The 20,455-nt window shown below is 37.0% G+C and overlaps 1 protein-coding gene across 1 annotated transcript in view; it reads left to right on the plus strand.

The window, feature by feature from the left end:
• Window positions 1-20,455, plus strand: part of SBF2 (SET binding factor 2) — a 198,164-nt gene continuing 177,709 nt past the window's right edge. The window contains exon 1 of the mRNA XM_030450948.1: window positions 1-139. Coding sequence (XP_030306808.1) covers window positions 85-139 — 55 coding nt within the window. The 5' untranslated portion in view covers window positions 1-84. The remainder of the gene's footprint in view (window positions 140-20,455) is intronic.

The following is a 20,455-nucleotide window of genomic DNA, read 5'->3' on the forward strand; positions in this document are numbered from 1 at the left end:
GATGCTGAACCTCCCGGGAGCTGCCGCCGCAACATCAGTAGCAGCAGCAGGGGTGGTGAAGCCTGAGCCGGGCTTCTCTCAGCCATGGCCAGGCTGGCCGACTATTTCATCGTGGTGGGCTATGACCACGAGAAGACAGGTAGGTGTGGCTGCGCGCAGGGCTGCCCCGCGGTGCCTGGCCTCTTCCCCCCTCCCCTCGTTCCTGTCCGGCCCCGGCTCCCTCCCGCCTCCGGTCGGGACGCAGGAGGAGGAGACTGTCGGGCACACGGGGAGCGTGTCCGGCAGTGGGGAGGAAGGCGTCTGTGGGCAGCGGGGCCGACCTCACCCCCGCGAAGGGGCGCAGTGGCCGGCGGTAGCCAGGGAAGGGTTAATTCCCCTTCCTGAGGCGGAGCGGGCCGGCGGGAAAGCTGAGGGGCACTTCTATCGTCCGGCGGCCGGGCATGGGCAACCTTCGTCTGTGTGGAGCGGCCTCGCCGCCCTCTCACGGCCTTAGTCCACCTGGCAGCCCCGCTAACCGGGCCCCGTCGCGAGAGGACATGGCGCGGGGCCGGGAGGAGGCAGCCGGCCAGGGCGTACCCTGTGGCCTTGCCCCACCGCCCCGTTGGAAACGGGCTGTTGGTTCCTTGAAGAAAGCGGCTTAAAATAAATATTGTGAACGGACGTGCACACCACCGGCCCCCCGCCCCGCCCAGCAGCCGGGCTGGCTGCAGAGGGTGTTTGTGGGTTCCTCTTTCCCGCGCTGTTTTTGCTGAAATCGGCGGTGCTGGCTGCTGTTTCCCCCCCTTTGTACTGCTAGCTGAGGCATGTACAACCGCAGCCACAAAGGAGAACAAAGCCTGAGGGGCTTGGAAAGCAGTGGGGCTGTTTGCCCGTTTTGACTGGGGTCGTACAACTTCCTGTGCATTAAAAAGGTGCCGCCGCGAACACCTGAGGAACCGCTGTGGCACTCCGTAGGCTCTTAAGGGGTAGCCGCTCTTTGGTTTGTTGTTGGTTTGTTTATTTCTTTTTGTATGCGTTTTTTTTTTTTTTGTGAGAATTGAAGTGGTTTCTGTCTGCTTGGTGAAAGGAAAGGCGAAAGGAAAGGGTGAAAGGAAAATGGTGATACCTGCTGTCGTTTTGTGGGTAAAGCGAGAGTGCTTTCTATTAGGTAGATTGATGTTTTGATAATATCCAGTTGTTGCTGGGGAGACGTTAAATCGTTATTTGAACTGATTTGAAAATGAAGTGATTGGCAGCTGGTATGTGTTTGTTCAGAGTGTTTCAGAACGATCCTTTGTATGTATGTTGTTAATAAACAATATTGTAAACAAGTGCATGTCCCCTAATTTGTTTGACTTTACTTAAACCAAACAACACTCAAGTTTGTTACTCTAAGTAATTCTTTGAAGTAGCAATCGTGTATAATCTGTATTTATTCTAATACCTTAGCTAGCAAACTCTTACAGTCTTCAGGGACTGAAATGCATTATATTTATGCATTTAAAGATACAGTGGCTTAAAAATTCTGATTGCTTGGATGTTACTGTACCAGTACTGTTATTACATCACTTACAGTTCAGTTTCTCATCCCACCCCATTTGGGAATAGACTTGTCCTAATTGTAGTGGCAAGATTATAAGACATGTGAAATCTAGAATACTTTATTAAAATAACAGGTCTCCCCTTTTGCTGTCTCTGTGTGGAACATTTCCTCCCGCAATAATAAAGAGCCCAAGTCATAAAAAAGCAATCAAAAAATCTAGGTGTGCTTTTAAGGAGGAGACAGAAGCAAGTAGGGTATCTTCTTAAAGGCTCTGGTCAGTCTGGTACAGCTTTATTATGTGACATAGGCTTCTCAGTGTCATCTGTGATTTTGATGTTTGTAAAATATCCTCATCTATAGTGTTTTATTATGTATTTACCTTCCTGTACATAATTTGTCTTATGAAATTCACTAGAATTGTTCACATGGCTGAAGTTGAGCAGGTTCAGAAATAACTCCAGAACCTTAATTTGAAAAGGCTGAGCCCAGAAAATAACTTTTTAGACTTCATTATTTAAATTACTCATTGCTGCTTTAGTGCTTTGTGCTAAAAATGCCCAAAGAAATGACATTCTGTTGAAGACTAGGCTTGCATTGTTCTTGAAATTCCTTTACCCCCACATGTGATCCCATAATACATGGAGTACTGACCTTTTTCTTGTAAAAGTCATAGTTTCTTGATGCATTTATTATGTTTCTTGTTATATAAAAAACGGGGGCAAACATTCTTTGGTTGTGTTGTTAGGTGTATAGTTTTTTGTTTTGTTTTTTCATCTTCAGCAAGGTTATGGCATAGTTTTAATGTACATTTTATAGTGTTGCTTTTTTTTTTTTTTTAAACAAACAAAGTCCTGTAGCCTTTCCTCTCTTCCCCAGCCTGTATGTCAGCAGCAGTTTGGATAACATACACTTATGGTTAATAAGAAAGGATGTTTATAGTAATGACTCTTCTCCCAGAAAAGCCCTACTGTCTCTTTTGTTTCTCTGTAGGAGCCATCACCTGCTTTGAGTTTACATGTGTTATGTGGATTTATTAACACTGTTAACCAATATCTGCAATTCACTGAAAGCATGGTAAAGATATTGCTTCCCTGTGCAGATTATTTAGCTTTACTAAAAAAACATGAAATATCTAAAATGTTGCCTTTATGTGCTTGTGCAATTAAGAGCACATTTCTAGATTTTTCTTGTTGCAGAAAAATATTGTTCTTGTTGTTGCACATTTTAACCTTACAAAGTCAGTATTAACGGGAGGTGAATATTATTACTGTCCTCAAATAAACCAAAGAGAATATCCTTTGGTGGCTGAACATTTTAAAGTTCATTCCCGTTCCAGTCTGTGCCTTTGAAATTAACTGTACTGCAGTCCTGGTGCTGTCATCCCTATTGTGTTAAATCTTCCTGTGGTTTTCAGCTTGCTTTAAGATGCTGACTTTTCAAAAAGACCTTTCTTGCCTGAGTATTTTGCCTTTTTCACTGACTGATTTTTTTTTTTCTGGGGTACCTTTCTGCTAATTTGTCAGAGTTGGATCTCCAGTATGTGCAAATGAATGCCAGTATTGTCATAAAGGAGGAGCAAGAGCAGGCATAGGGGGGGCAGATATACTACAGCCTGAATCATCTGAAGTGGTCCTAGATCTTGGGGATCAAGAATGTTCATCAGGTGTCTTAGTCTCATATGTGTTCCAAGAAGAGTAATGCGTGCCTTTGAATAGTTCCTGTTACAGGGAGTTTATTTGTGCTCCGTAAGATGCATGGAAATTCAGGTTGAGTGGAGAATGAGCTTTGACAACTTAAGTGTCAGTAGGGCCCATAGGAAGCTAAGGAAAAGTCATTGTGTTGTAAAGGATGATCAGATTCATATATCTTTTTTATGTATTTCAAGTATAATTGACTGTATTCCTGCTTAAAATTTTCTTATCTTTCACCAAAATAAGTTGAAATAGTTGTAATTGCTGTTACATGTCTTTAAATGGTGTTCTGAGTCATGGTGAAGAGCTGTGATAGGAGTAGCTCCTGTTGGAACTTCATGTTCAGTGTCTTGACAGAGCTGGAGAAACCAAATTTAATAAGTCCCTCAGATTTAAAAAACCAAAACTGTTGCTTTTGTTCTAACAGTGGAAATCCGACAGATTTCAGTGATGCACCAAGGTTGACTGCTTTACCATGTTGATTTTACATCCAAGTGAAGCTTTACTAAGGTAGATAACCACATTTCTCTCCAGTATATCAGCATAATAAATCTTTATGTAACTTGTTAAAAAGGCATTTACAGACATTCTGAAGGGAACGAAGGTACTAGAAAATGTAGGCATTCTGGTTTAAATGCTGGAGAAAATCCCTGAAGACCTTACTATATATCCATTTTCCTTTTCTATGGATTTTGAAGTGTGTTTGTGCTTCACCAAAAATTCCCATTTAATATGTTTGCATAATGGAATGTGGATGGGGTTCAGGAAGAACACAGATGTTTGCAAAGTTCAATAAAGGGTGTGAGAAAATGCCTTTTTGTTTTGTTTTATTTTTGCTGGTGTAAGCTATAATAATAAATTTATCCATGGAATTTACATGTGATAGTACTTGAAAAAGGTGAATGAGATAGCATTTTGTGTCTTTCTTAGCTCAGCAACCAAAAGGTAAGGTTAAAGAAGAGATAACTAAATACCGGAATTGATTTATTTGCCCATACACCCATTATGGCTTTCCTGCAGGATGCTGCTGTGTACCCAGCAGTTAACTCTGAAAACCTGTGAGGTGGGGTGAATGTTTTCTGTGAGATGACTTTGCTCCAAGAAGAGAGACTAATGGTTTTTGTTCTTGCTTGTGTATGCAGTTGTAATGTGGGTGAAGGAAGGCTTGAAAGAGTATAGCAGTTTTAGTTGGCTGTTGTCATAACTGATAAATGGTGATATAACATGTGTAGGCTCTGTTGTGGTTGCTTCTGTTCTGATTTATATCAGCTTCTTTTCAGGGAAGCCTTTCTTGTGTAACATAGCTTCATATCTTGGTGGATTTTGAAACTAGACAAGTGACTGATGATGGAATAGGAGAAGTTCCTAAATGCAGTTATCTGATTCTTTTATTTTTTATGTGGGCAGATTTTGGCTGTGAATAAAATTCATACAGGGGGGTAAATAGCATATGAGGATTTTTTGTTGTATATTTGATGTATATTTATAGTTGGGCATTCCTCTGGGCTATGTGTAGATAAGGAGTGGGTGATTTCTTATTGTCTTAGTATGTAATCTCTGAAATGTATAGAAATAAGGGAAAATGTATAGAAATAAGGGAAAAAAACCTCAACAAAAAGTAGGTCCTTGTTTTTGTGGCAGAAGAATTCTTACATCTGTATTTTAATGAACCAGTGAGTGTACTGTCAGAACTAAAGTGAAATGCAGATAAGTAAGTAACTTCATATTGGTAAGAGATTACTGTAGTTGGCTGTGTCTGGAGGAAGGGCATGGTTGACTGAAAACTTTTCCACACAAATTAGTTGTTCTAATATAAGAAATTATTTCTTCCTACCGGCCTTGTCCTTGCTCAGTTTAGTTTTAAAATAAAACATTGTCCACAATACCATGGTGAAATGCAGTAAAGAAGTATTTCTATTACGTGTGGTTTGTGTTTTATTGTTTTGGGGTTCTTTTTGTATTTCTTGTGAAATAATGCAATCTTCAAAATCTCATTGGAGGAAAAAAACCCAACAAAACCAGTATTTTTGGTAGCATGTTTTCCTAAAATGTTTTCCAGTAATTTCTTCTAATATATAATATTGAATAATAATAAAAAAAGTTATTTCATTTACAGGTTAACTATAATTTTGAAAAAGATGAAAATCAGTACAGATCAGCATTGTCTTCTTTCCCTCCAATGTGTGACAGTGAAGATCTCTAAAGAACTTTGATTGGAATCTCTGCTCAGTTGGTTTTGTGTGGAGCAATGTTTTTTTTTGTTGTTTTTACCTTTCAGTTTAAACCAAGGCATTTCTGAAACCTGAATTTTTGTAATGTATGCTGTCTTCATTTGTTCTACAATGTGAGGACTCAGGTTCTGTTGAGGGAAGTAACATTAAATATCTTTGAGGATATTTTTAAACTAAATTGCAGTACAGAAGCTCTCTCTCCCTCTTTTTGTCCTGGGTTAACTTTGTGGATTAACAAATAGACACTTTTCCTGCAGTGTGTTCATGGAAAAGTTTGTTATGCAAGCACTATTTAAGCACTGGCCTTCTGAAACCACAAGCGTATTTTTCAGTGGGGGGGACAATGAGAATGGCATTTAACTCCTCCAATGTCACAAACATAATAGTCTTATCTTACAATACTGGAGGAGTTAATTGCACTGCTCTGATAGTTCACTGACATGAATTTTAAATATCAACTATTTCCCTTTTTGTAAAAAACAAAGGAAAACCACAGCCATTGTGGATTAATTTTAAATTGTGGAACAGTAGATTCACTGTTCTACCTTGATAAACATCAATGAAAGTTGTATCTTAAAAATATACACTTGGTCATTAGGAAGTCTTCCTTTGATTGTCTCTTCTTTTACTCTTGGCTGATAGTAGCACAAGATTTTCAGGCTCCTTATGTAGTGAAAAAGAGCAAGTACTTCTAAGAACAGCAGTATTAGTATTGATGCTATTAATTTTCTTCTGCATTCTGTTTTGGGATTTGTAGCCCAGTTACATGTCTTTGTTGAAATAAATTATTCCTTTGGTTTCAGGGATATGTTCTGAAGTCAAGAACAATCAGTTGGTGTTGATTAGGATTTGTCAGCTAAATCTCAGCTCATGGAGCCAAGAACATGCTTGTTATTGCTTATCTGCTAGTGACATAATGGTTTCATGTCTAGTGTTTACAGTTGTCAATTTTCAATCTTCTCAAATTGTGGAATATGAAAAATGCAGTCATTGATCACAGTTTGTGTTCTTTGTTTGCTTTGTAGAGGTGTTGTGTTCAGGTTAACAAATTTCCATTAAACTGGGTGTAAGTTTAAGGCTCTTGGTGCTGTCTCCAAAAAACAGTAGTTGGTGATGATAGAGTGTAAAGTTTTGAGTACCTGTAGTAGAGGAATACCAACATAGAGAAAATACTAAATCATCATCCTTCTGGATACAAATGCAGGGCAGCTGAATACAAACCCACATTGGACCCTGGGAGACCTCAGTGGATAAAAACAGCCAAAGGAATGTTACTTGGGTTAGAAAATCAATCACTCAGAAGTTCAGGGGGGAAAAAAAGAAAGGTAAGAATAGTGCCATTTTTATGTGGTTCATATGTTGTTTCCTAGGATTTAAAAAATGCAAAGCTCAGAAAATCTATCATCTGACACTTGGATAGGTCTTCAGCAATATTGAAAACATCTTATAAATCATAGATTTATGTTGGGTTGAACGGAATAATAACTAGAAGGAAGATAGGACATTTTGGGAGAGGATTTCACCGATGCTTGTGGATGGATGCAAAGGACTGATTACTCTTCTTTCTAGAATTGTGACTTCAGTTGTGGAGAATAGTGCTTTGGAAAATGGATTTTGTTGAACTACTTCTGCCAGGTACCATAAATGTTAATGACAGAACTATTTAGAGAGTTGTTGTTTGGCAGTGTACCCTTTGTGCTCTGTCCTGGGCTGCAGATTGCTTTGATGTGGTTTGGGGACCCTTGCTGTGTAAGCCTGTGGCTGCTCTTCTGCTTGCTCTGTTTAACACGTTCTGTTATTTTATTTTTTTTTCTGTCTTCTAATTTGTTTTTTTAGGTCTACCCCAGAAGAATCTCTGACCCTAGTGTCACTCCCTCCTTTCTTCTGTCTTTCTTAATCTCTGTTTAGCCATTTTTATCTACTCCATGTTTTTCTGAGATGAAGTCCTCTTGTCCAGTCAGTCTGATTTCTTGTGTTTTTCATCTTTCATCTTTATATCTGTCACATAAATAAAAACAACAGGTTTCATTCCTGCTATACATTTGAGGCCTAAAAGAGTGTTCGGTAGAATTTTAGTTTAGGCAAGTAAGTTCTTTTCCTCAGTCTTATTTCCTAGAATTAGAAAAAGTATTTGGTGTGAAGTTTTCTGAAATAATTGAGCTGGAGACACGTACTTAAGATGGTGCATTTAGTTAGGCTAAGTATGAAATAACTGTAAATAGTTATAATATAAGAGGGTTAAAGTGCCCTTAGTAAATCTCATGGCTGTTAGTCATTTGCATATCTAAAAGGCATTACACACATTTTTCTTCTTAGTTTGCTGTGGCATAATAAACCTTTTAGCTTGTTATCTGCATTGTTGAACTCTTTCACATTTTAAATTCATGGTTTTAACGTGTGTGTGTGCTTTGGATGAAGAAATACAGACACTTGTCCATTTTGGTGACTATTGTTCTGTAAACTATAAATATAACTCGTAAGTTGCAGTGACCATAAACTGGCTGTATGGCTAACAAAATACCCAAGACTTTCAAAAGGACAAAGCTGTGATCTTGTCATAAATAGAACTGCAATGGACTTTTAATTCTTTAAATATTGTTGAATGGGCATACTGTACTTTTACAATAACAGTAAATTAGGAAATCTGTATTTTTAAATGCTATGACACAGGCTGTTTGTAATAAAAATTGCTAGCACATAAAAAAAGAAAGCCATGTGCTTTGTTCCTGCAGAGCTGTTTCTTCATAGTCTCTTTTCTTGGAAAATTTATGGAAGTTTTATGAAACTTGGGCAATGACTAAGCTTTTGCTGTTCTATGTTAGTATGTGCTATTCTAAATCTAAATTTAACACTAGTTGAAGCTATAGGAGGATTTTGTTTTTCTTTCCTCTTGACTAGTAGCTTTTGAAGAAAGAAGTAGAAAGAACTTCAAACTTAAAGATGTCAAAGTAAAATTTATTACGCTTAACACACAGATTTGAAGTTAATTTTTTTCCTGTTATATTGGTAATTTAATCTATTTCTAGACTCTTAAGTTGTGAATTCTTAGGATCTTCAGTCTGTGAGAATTATTCTTTGCTGTTTGTTGTTTAGTGCAGTTCTCAATACAGTTCTCAATACTGATTCTGTAAGAGCTGATAGTGAATGCTAATCTGGCTGACTGAAAATTGTTACTGAATTGATTTGGTCTAGTTGAAAGGTCTGGATTTACCTTCTGTCCCAGCCTTGAAAACTCAGTACTTGTAAACCCTCAAGATAGCTCGTGTACTGTTCAGAAGGTCACCAGATATCTGGTAGAGCAACGGGTCCCTCTGAAGGTTCCTGGTGCTGTGACTGGCATGGCTGCTGGTGAACTTCTAGGCAGGATTTGCTTTTTGTAGTGGCTTAGCCTGGGGTCTCTGCCTGAGCACTAGATTGTGCCCGGCTTCTTAAGGAGGGAAGAGCTGCTCCCTGATCATTGCCTTTGAGATTCACCTCACATTTATTAGAAATGTAATTAATGAATTATTTTACTTTATGCATTTGAAGAGCTACTTGCTTCTGCAAAATCGAAAGCCAATTAGTGTGTGTTTCTAATGATAACCAATTTTCAGCCGTGGTTGAAAGTCCAAGGTTTGGAATAGATGCTTTTAATTCTGTTTCCAAAGCAGGTAATGAAATGTATACATGGAATAAAAGAATGTTTTCCATGGTAACAAGTAGTCAGTTTATTGTTTGTGTTGAGAAATTCATGCATGTTCTAAGCGCTGCAGAGAAATGTTTCCTCTCTACGTATTTTATAGTGGTTTAAATTTAAGTCGTATTTTAAGTGACAGATTCTGGTCCACCTTTGAAAGTGAGTTGAGATAATGCCTGCGGAAGGCTCAGATTTGCCCCTATAGCAAATTTAGACACTTGCACCAGTTCATGCTAATTCTGCTTAGCAGTTTTAACTCAAGCTGCTGGTAAACAAGCTTTAAGCTGAGACAATTCAGTTTGTATTGACATGATTAAAGCATAGGGCACATGTTCCCTTTTTCCAGCTCTGAGGGGTTGATTGTTTCCAGCAGAGAAGCAGCAAAAGGAACTAGAACATCCCAAACCATCTCAGTAGGTTGTACTATATGACTAGAGTGTCAACGCTGTGGTGTGTGAGCTGTGATGGCATTGTAATTCAGCAGGACAGCCAAAGCAAGTGTCATGTTTTTTCAGTTACAGGCAGCTTAAAAGAAAACAAAACCATAGAGAGCCAGATGTTTGTGATTTGGAATTCAAAACTCTTTTTTCAGAAGATTCTCTTTCCTGTTTGATTAATCTGCATAAATAATGATACCAGGTTTGCACTGAGTAAACAGTGTTGATTCAAGTAGTGATTTGTAAGGTTGGATTTCAGTGCTGTGTTTTCCAAATATTTTATTATGATGTTTATTATGAAGAGAGAGATGAGATCATAAATATTTAACCAAATATCCTTGTGGAGGCTGTTTTTATTATATTGCCCTAGTATGCCACATGGCATCTTTTTGGAAGAGGCAAGGCTGTCGCTTAAACACTTTTTTTTTTGTGAGGGAGTGGTCTTGAAAAGTATTCAGAAAACACACTTTAGCTTTCTGACCTTGTGACATGTTTCTGCATTTTTAAAGAAATTTGTTTTGTGTGTTTGCTTATGGGTTTCTATCTATCTATCTGTCTGTCTGTCTATCTGGTCCAGATTTTTAGTAAATGACCCATTCTTAGGCAATTGCAGTTCAAGATCATGTGGTGTCACAGGTCTAGTCTCTAGATGCAGTCATTGTTTTCAAAGCTTTTTCCAGTCTTTCAAGATCACATTGAGTTCTTGTTGTCTAACATGCTTATTGTCTTCATTTTCTGAAAGTAATTAATAATTTAAGTATATGAATTTATTTATGTGTGTATATATATGTCTACATATGAAAAGAATGTCTTCAGTTACATTTTGTGTTCCAGCCTGCAGTGACTTTAATAAAAAACAAAAAATCCCAAAACCAAAAAATGAGTATTGTTGTAAATATGATTGAATGTGTGTATTCAGTAAATTTGCAGAAACATATTCAGTTGCTGTTCTTAGGCGTATTAAATTTGAGGTGCTTTGTGGTATGCATAAATTGTAGGATATAGTAGGATATATTTTAAATGTCAGGGCTCTGGGGAGACAAGTTAGCAAATTACTTAATGAGCAACAGAAGTAGTGACCTCTTTTTGCATGTTTTTGTCTTCTGTCTTTAATGTCCTTAGATTTTGTTTTTTTTTCAAATCAGGGTCACTGGATAATATTTATTTGGGTTAAAGGCAGTTGATCACATAAACCTTATTTCTGTAAGAAAGCTGTCTGAAAGAAGCATTCTTATGTACAAGAACTTGATTTACTGCTACTTAGAAGAATATCTGCTTTCCTTGGCAATAGACACATAATAGCTCTGGTTAATACTCTGAGCCTGCAACAACCTCAGAAGGGAGAGGTTATGTTGTATTAATTTATTACAGACTCATCAAGTGGTGTTTAATTGTTTTCTAGGCCATGGATGCAGCTCTGTTTTCTTCAGTTATGCTCTAATTTCAAACAGCCAGTTCCTTCTGTTTCTTATAACTGCAAGGTATGGATTGAGGATTTTTATATTTTTTTTTAACTTATTTTTTTACTGCTAATGGTGCATGCACTGGAAATGCATTTTTGGGTGTAAAATCTTGGCAATGTAGCTTATTTATAAGGCAGGAGATGGCAGTAAGGAAGAAGGTGATTGAGCACATAAGCACATATACTTTGTTCTTGCATTAGAGTTTTAAAAGAATTATCTAAAACCAAACAACCATAGTCATTGTTTAAAATCACAGGTTGGGGTTTATTTAAGGCCTATTTGTTAGCGTTTTTCCGTTTTATTCACATAAAGTATTTAACAGCATTTGCAGTATTTGTTCAACTATACTTAGAGATCAGGTGAAATAATGTTATGCATAGACAGAATATAATTTGCATTGTACAAAGTTCAGCTTTCATGAAGACTGCCAGTGTTAGAAGAAAAGTAAACACACAGTAATGCTTCAGGTCTTCAAAAGTTTGTGTGTGTAGATTTAAAATAAATTTGGATAGGACATAACATTTTTCAGTGTCTCTTTATGAAGGACTCCTCACATAATTTAAGTCACTCTGGCAGCTGTGTTTTTGGGGGAGGAGGGAATGAAATAAACTGTTAACCTTTGAAAGGCATAATACAAACAAATAGTGTTTAGCTTGTGGACAGTTGTGGCTATTTCAAACAATGGTGTTAATTTCCATTGCCTTTTTGAAGCAGACTCATTCTTTTTGTTCCTGGTTAGGAAGCTAAGTATATTTGGAACTTTTCTGCAGCTGTGAAGAACAAAGTATGTCATACAGTAGTTGAGTAAGATAGCATCATGAGATGATTTTGACTACTGTAGCAATCTGCTTCCATTTGCCTTTGTATAAGCATGATCACTGGCATGTATTTGTTCCGTTTGATTTTAATCAAGTAAGCATTGATGGAGTTGTATTCTGTGATTCTATTTACTTGATTACGTTGGCTGAGCTACCATTACTCTGACTGGAAAATCTTATCTTTAGATTAGATTACATTCCTGTGAGGTTGTGTTGGGCTTGCAGTGGGTAACTGAGGCATGTCTGAATGGTGATGCACAAGATCTTTTGAATTTGGCATGACAGAAGGCCAGTAATTGCAGAGCCTTGCTCATGTCCCCCTGCATCCCTGGCTTACAGGGAGTGTGCAGAGCAATGTGTCTTTAGCACTCAGGTGCCATACTCTTGAGATCATCTTGTATTGCTTTACAATACTGGCATGCATATACTTGTATGGGGTTTAGCTGATAGAAATTACCAGCCTGAACCTTGGCATTAATACCATTCTGGCAGGTGGGTAAAGAACTAATGTTTGCTAAATACATATGGGCCATAAGATATGCTCACACTTACTGGAAGGCTTTGTTTTTGATGTGTTTTTAGTCTATAATCAGTCCAGACAAAATATTTGGCCTACCAGGATATGTGAATCATTCTTCTTTGTAAGGCTTCATTTATCATCTGTGTTCTGAAAATGTTTTGTATGCGGGAAACATGAAATGCACTCAGAAATCTTATTGTTAAGGTACGTTTTTACAGCTGTTATGTAAAAATCCTGCTTTGGTAAGATCAAAATGTTATTTAATTGTTTTAGCCTATTGGAATCACAGGAAATACACAGGGTGGGAAACTCCTGAATGACTTGTCACTGTAGGTGAGCAATGGCATGCAGACTTAAAAAGCCACACAAACCCCAAATCTTAGGAGCTGGTTAGTTCTGGGGAAAAAAGGAAGAAATGTTGCTCCTTCATCCTTTAGGCATTGGTGGTACATATGCTTTGAGTATAAAAATAATTTAAGATATCCTTTATCAGTGCAAAAATACATGTGCAGTATAAAACTGATGTTAAGGTTTGAGTAAACAGGTTGACTGGGGTTTTTTCTGTGTGTTCTGGTTTCAAACAATACTAAGGGCATATGCATGTAAATGGAGGTGAGGAGGACACTATCTGAAGTTCTGAATGGACTTCCAATATGCATCTCTACCCCAAGGGTATGTGGTAGTTGCTATGAAGTTGGAAGGAGCAACAGTGCACTAATAGAGAGCTGACATAACTCTTCCAGTCTCAAAATTCTCTAAGTTTTGAACAAATTCAAAATTAAATTATGTATGATGTGAGAGACTTTGACGTGATATGTTTGAATGATGTCTGCTAGGGGTGAGCTTCTACAGTTCCATGTTCTGGTTCTTCTCACTAAAAGGCAGTGGCTATATAAATGATTAGAGACATTAAAATTACATTTTAAATAACAGTAAGGAATGGAAAAGGGCACTTAAAGAAGAGCCTTGAGATTATAAACATTGTCTTTTAACGAGCAAGTGTGCAGTGTACAGAGGAACAATTCTATGAAGGTAGAGAACTAAAGACCTTGGAATTTGAAGCATCTTCTTAATACAGAGGATTGAAAAGTAGATCAGAAGGAAGTGAATTTCAGAGCAAACGTCTTGTATGTTGAGATGTGCTAAATTATACTTACAGGTTGGTGTTTTGGTGTGGGTAGTTTGAGCATACTACAAAACAGAAATTTGCAGTGGTGTGTGATGTGGAACTATAAACACTTGATTCAAGGTTAGTGTGGGGCAGTTGGAGAAAGGAGTTACATGGTGTCCCCACAGCACTGTCACAGGGTGGGCCACCAAAATGGCCCTTAGAAGGATGATTCCATCTTTATAAATTTCAGTCTTGGAGAAGATTGTTTTGATTTGGGGCTTAAAAAGTCATGTCTGGAGATACTGCTTTTGAACCAAGGGAGTGAAGGCAGAAGGGATTTCTCTGTCTCTGCTGCATGGTTTGTGTTGTAGTTCATAGGCACAGTACTGAAAATTTCAAATGAGGTGGTTTGATCACATATTTCAAGAAAATCTTGAACTTAGATGTTAATTTTTGATGTGGTTGTCAAATGCCTTTCAAAAGGAATTTTAAATTTTTGGAAGTCATGATAATTCCCTAGCTCTGAAGTGACAGTATGTCCAGCATAAAGGAGCATTAAGATGCTCTGATGTTGCAATTTAGCAGGAAGTGTGGATCTTTCAAATAAGTTTTGGGTCAAGTATGTATTTCCTTTGATTCTAAGTAAGTACTTTTTGCTACACTTCAATGTATTTGAAGTTATGGAAATATTTCTCTCATAAATCAATTATCCAACCTGTAAGTGTTTTTAGAAGTTGATTGTTTTGCTTAAATGTGCATCTTGCCAACTTTACCAAGTTATTTTTTTCTGTTTCTGTGGAGTATCTTTCTGATACTGAAAACAAGCTACCCTACATCTAAACTTAAAGTAGACTTTAAGCTTTGTTGACCTTCACCTTGAAAATTTCAGGTGGTACATTACCTTGTGTATGAAGGATGTTATTTATGAAAGATTATTTATTGTAAAGCAAGATGCATATAGTAAACGTGTCTATTTTGGCTTCTTCTTTGTTGGCTTGCAGAAAGAACTGCTTTTTTTGCTGCTGTATCTTACAAAGACTTCAGTTTTAATTCTTGCTTAGTTTTACTGTAACCCTTCATGTGCATACTTGGTCAGAACAGTACAGCAGAACAGCCTTTACCGTTCATCCATTTAACCATTTTATCCATTTGGATACCTTATTGTGTGTAAGGTGTGTGTATTCATTTCGAATTCTGTGGAAAAAAATGGTACAATGAAACAGCTGCAATCCAAACATGTCAGAATTAAGCCTAAGAATAATCAGTTTCCATTTTCATCTCCTCTGTGCAAGATAGTCTTTTGGAACATGAAATATGTAATTACTCTGTAATTACATGAAGATGAAAAGGACTTTTAATTTGATGTAAACACTGTCATACTTCATGTTCTGTTTTACTCCAGTGTTCATGATTACTAATTCTTTCTATTACTTGGTAAGAAGACATAAAGAACTTCTCAAGTTCTTTATAATATTTTTAGATTTATTATATCTTTATATTTAGTATATATATTATATAATACTATATATCTATATATCTTGATTATCTGTAGGATAAAATTGATTTTACTCTTCACAGCAGCCCTTCCTTATTTCTGTGGGAAAGGATCTAAAAAAAAAAAAAAAATAAATCAGAACCCGATTGCTTTCTACCAAAACTCTTTCTAGCTTATTCTTCGTGTTGGTCTTGTCCCCCCACTAACAGACCTCAAACTGTTAACGGGTATACCTCCCTTAGCTGCTTTTGCTTGAACTTGTGAAATCTAACTTCAGTTTTCAAAATGCAGGCATGTGATTTTGTATATGAGTAGTCACTACTGCTCATGTAGCCTAGACATATTGTCCAGATCTGTTTCATAGCATCTGAAATAATCTCAGAGCTAACATTTAAATTTCTTTTTTTCAGGCTTCTGTGTAATATTCATACTTAGTGAACTCAGCAACTTTTTTCTCAGACTTTGTGCTTTATAGTGTTTGTGGCAGTTATCTTTAATCATCTTTAGAATTACCAACTCAGGCCAAACTTTATTTTCAGTGTGCTGTTGTTGTTGGACATTCTTCATGGACAGCCTGAAGATACAGTAGTTATTCCTTCTAAATAGTGTACATGAGAAGACCTAAATTGATATCTGTTCTGTTTTTTTGGGTCCTTCTGGGAACTTACTGCAGTTACTGGGTTGGGCTTTGCTGCCTAGTGGCTGATAACTTTTTCTCATAATGGGACAGTAGTAGTGTCTTCTAGATGATGGCTTTGTGGTCTCTACTGAGAGAAGATTACAGTAAAGGCACTGATGTATTTAAATGTTGCTGCAGCAGTCACATTCATATCTATATGTTTCTAGGTGATTCTTAGCCTAGTGCAGGTGTGCAAGTGTAGACACCTGTTCCTTGTACAGTTCAAGTTTGTCAAACATTGGTAGCAAACAGAATTGTAGCTTCCTACTGTTTACTTCAGATGTGTAAGTAAGTAAGTGTGCATCTCATGTTTTCTATAGATGTAGGAGACTTGTGCCAGTATAATAAAAATGCTTTCCTGAACTGTTTTATCAGGTGGTTTATCATGTACTCCTGGTAAATTGCTGCATTTAGAAGGAGAAAGCTCTGAGGGAAAATGGGTGTTGTGCCCATAGCTGTGATTTTAAGGGTTTGGCATTGCCGTGTTGACATCCTCTCCCAGCCTCTTGGCATGATGTTAAAGAAAAAATAACCCCTCTGTCTCTCCCAAGAGATAAACTTTACAGAATGACCTGGAAAGTCTTGATTGAAATTACGATCAGTTCATGCTCTACCTATAAACAGTCAGATCTGAGGAAGCAGATAAAGCTACTATAAAGCCAGTTTCATGACTGATGAGTTTGTAATATATTGTCTGTTGAAATTTCTGAAGAACAGCTCATGTTGAAAGACTTGAAATTTTTGCCAGCTTATAATGAATAGTTTCTATATGTCTGTTTTTCTAAAAAGGAGAATGGGAACAAGTTAATAATGTTAGGCAGGAGAAAGTCTGCATCTTTTATTCCTGCAGCTCTTCTCAGTAATTGTCAAAATATTTTTATGCTGTTATAAAGCATTAAGCCTCACTTGTCACTTAATCAAGAATAAACCCCCAGAGCCAACCCTGTTAAGTTACACAAATGCAAGGGAGACCTGGGTTCAAACAGATAGGCAAACACCACCACAAAACTACCAGCTAGACAGAAACCCCCAAATCACTACCACAGCAACAAAAAACCACCTCTAAAGTAAAAAAAAAAAAAAAACCACTTAGAAAGAACTTGTTTTGTTTTCATCAGATGCTTTCTGTAGAGGTTAGGTGACTTCAAACCCTCAAGTAGATTCTGTCAATTTATTTAAGTAATGGGTAGCAGTAGGTTTTACAGTGTATGTGGTCAGCCACTTGAGGGAGGTAATACATAGAAAGCATGAGGATGAAAAGGTAAGACCTGCTTCTGCCACGTGAAGTTTTTTACCTCTGTGTCAAGAGGACCTTTTTGCTAAATGATATCAACCTCTGTGGTTGAAATGTTGTTTAGTGATAGGGCAGTGAGGTGTGGAGCATTGACTTTTTTTTCTGCCTCTCCTGCAGAATTATGGTGTTGTAAATGAGGCAGCACCAAAGTATGTGCCTTGCCTTATTTTGTATATTGTGCATGTAAATTAAAATACTTCTGCATTTCCAGTTTCCCGGATGGGGAATGGAAGAAATCAAGATACAGTATCTTGATTTATGTCTTTTTGGTGGTGGTGGGGGCGTAGAGGAGTGGGAATGCTTTTTAAGGATTGTTTTGGGATTGTTACCATTTTATTTCATTGTACTTTTGCATTTAAATATTTTCCACATCTGTCAATTTAAAATTAATGTATGTTACGGTTGTATTGTGCGTTAAGTAGGGCATAACCTGGTTGGGACGTATGGAAAACTACTTCAGTTTAAAGATAAATGACTTCTTTATACAGAGTGTTTATGTTGCAATATTAAGTCTGTTTTTGTCATAGTAATTGATTCAGCATGATGTAAACTCTGTAGAGGGCCACCTTACTAGCTTAAGTAAGCTTTAAGTGCCTTAAGTAGCTATAGTACCTTAATCATTTAAAGAAAAGCCTTCAGAAGTCATGGATGGATCTTTTTTTTTCCCCCTTATGCTCTTACAACACGTGAGAAGGCAACAAATGAGGAAATTAAACTAGTGAGATTTTTTTTCAGATTAAATTAATTTTACTTTTTTTCAGAGCCGTGCCTGTTGGGGATACAGAACAGAAAAACAAGGCTGAAATTGTAACTCAGACTTTTTTGTTGCAGTGCCATAGTAGTTACTCATGTCATCATGACTGTAAGAAAATAAAGGAATGAGATGGACTGGGGAAGATTCCTTTCATAAACTTGAGGTTGGGGTAATGGAGATACAACGAGAAGTGAAAAATAGAGGTATGAAGGTAGTGTGGATGCTGGGCCAGACATGGTGGGTAGAAGCTATTTTGTTACCTTAGTAACAGTTGGTATAGAAGAGCTGTACCTTCAGGAAGCTGATATGCTCTGTAGGGAGATTTGTATACATCTAACTGATAGTTTTTATGATTTATTAGTATTGATGCTCCTCAAATTTCTTTCATTCTTACAGAGAGGTTCTGTTATTCCTCTTGCATCTCCATGGAGACTTTTTGGAGTTAAAGTTAGCAGAGATTATGTACATGCAACATTGTCACGCAAAACCTTCTCAGTTCTCTAAACTAATCCCCAGCATTTCAGTGTGTGATAGCTGGATTGTAACACTGTACACAAAAAAAGTTACAAAGGAGAAGGCCATGCTTTTCATTCATTGTTACGGTTTTCACTGATACCAAGCACTGGTTAGATTAGTAAAGAAGCTCACACTTCATGAATTTAGAGATCAGGTCTTGACTGGATGTGTGCTTCAGTTAATTTGAATGCTAAACCAGAAAATCAGATGATTAGATTTCAAAGTACTGGTACTTCTGCTAATAAGAAAATTATTAAATGTTTTCCTTTGAAATACAGAATATTTTTCTGTATAGTTTAAGATCTGGGTTTGCTTGAAGTATTTATCAAATGGATGATCTCTTAATATATTGTTCTTGTGGACCAGGCTTAAGTGTTAAAATGGCCTTCACAGAAGGACCAGCAGAAACAATTTTCAATGTATTATGTGGTACATTTTGTGAATTTTGAATCTTAAGCTTACAATGTTTGTTTTCTTATTTCTAATATATATATGTGTTCTTGTTGTGTTCCTGACCAAACTAGCAGGCAATACAATTTTTTTTCCCTCTTTTATTGTCTCTCTATCAGATCTTCCAGTGGAAGATATGTAGTTGGTATAAATCCTCTGTGTTGTGGAGGGAATTTTTTTAATTTTCACTCCTCACTAGCCACTGGTTATGTAGGGGCCAGAAAAATGAGGAGAGGATAAACCTGAAAGAGTATGACTTTTTCCTTAGATTGTAAAATTTATTTCTTTAACGGATAAAGCAGATGATACAAGTCCAGGGAAGAGAACTTCAAGCCTGAAAAAAACTTTTGTGCTGCCGTGCTGTCTTGGAAATTTTCAGCTTGTGTAAGAGCCACTTGAAGGGCATATTTAGGAACAGCCCTTAGGATTTTTGTATGTACACTGGTTTTATTCCTACCAGCCAAAGTGTAAGTGAAGTGGAAAGGTGGCTTATGATCAACTTCCACTTGCCCTCTGGTGCTGTGTTGCTGTTCCAGGGCATCTGGCCAAGTATACATAATGCGAAAGACTTGCTAGTAAACCACATTACAGGAAGATAGAGAACTTATGCAGTTTGCACGATTTATACATATTATGGAAAAAGTTGCATTTATCAAGTAGCAAAGAAACAAAATTATTTTATGAACTTGCTTAACATTACTTTATAGTAATGTGCAGTTTGGTTCTTAGTATTAAAAAAAAAAGTCAAAGTACTTTCAGACATGTTAGTTTCATGACAGGCTCTTCCTTCATCAGAAGTCAAATTCTGACTGATTGCTTGCCCTACTAGTAAGTAGTAGCTCACATGGACTCTCCTAATCCCAAGTGTATTGTATATTCTATAGGATATGAAAGGTGTTTCTTAAAGGAAATCCTTTTATGCTTGGAGAAAATATTTTCACTGTTTAAATAATTAAACATGATGGAAGAACAAAATATTACTACTAAGGGAAAGAAAGATTTACCATTTATCCAGAAATAAAACATTGTTACAGTCCATTCTTTATTAAATGTCTTTGTGAAGAGCCTAAGCTTTCATCATGAAACATATTGGTCTTTGTGGAGATATTTAAAGGTATTTCTGTGTTTCTGCCTTTAGACCTGACTGACACTTGAAAATTTCTTTTACCTCTACTGAAAACAATAAAATATGATGCTGATATCCACTGGTTTAAAATACCTAGCATGTTTATCTATACACCCAACTTTTATGGGGTTTCCTCTCTTTTTTTTTTGTTTTTGTCTTTTGTCAAATGCTACGTGATGTGAAGTATGGTGCTTTTACCTGTGCAGAGGACCTCCAGAGGGATTGCTGAAGTTGCATTTGTTTGTTCCAGTACTATGTGTATTCCTCTCCCAGACTGGAATTGATCCAATAAATGAATCTGGGAGGTAGAACAACAGAATCAACAAAGTTGCTGAAATAAGTATGCTAAATAAAATGCTATATTTAAGCTAACATGGAGTAGTCACATCACTGGTGAAACTAACAGCAGTGTGATACAGGCTAATATTTTTAAAATTTTGTTTAAATCTTAAAACTACTTTGTTAGGTCCATCCTTTGTGAACTAAGAAGAAAGTTTCACTTAAGGTAATGTTTACTTTTAAACCTATGGCAACCTTCCTCTACATTTTACATTGTCTATCTCAAAGGTGTATTAGATCATTCATTCTTTTGTTAATGCATCACTAGAATTATTTGTTTGACAATGAATCACAAAGCAGATTTGAATGAAGCTTATTGAGGAGTGTATTATT

Source organism: Calypte anna, chromosome 5 (genome assembly GCF_003957555.1).
Source record: "Calypte anna isolate BGI_N300 chromosome 5, bCalAnn1_v1.p, whole genome shotgun sequence".
NCBI classification, from domain to species: Eukaryota; Metazoa; Chordata; class Aves; order Apodiformes; family Trochilidae; genus Calypte; species Calypte anna.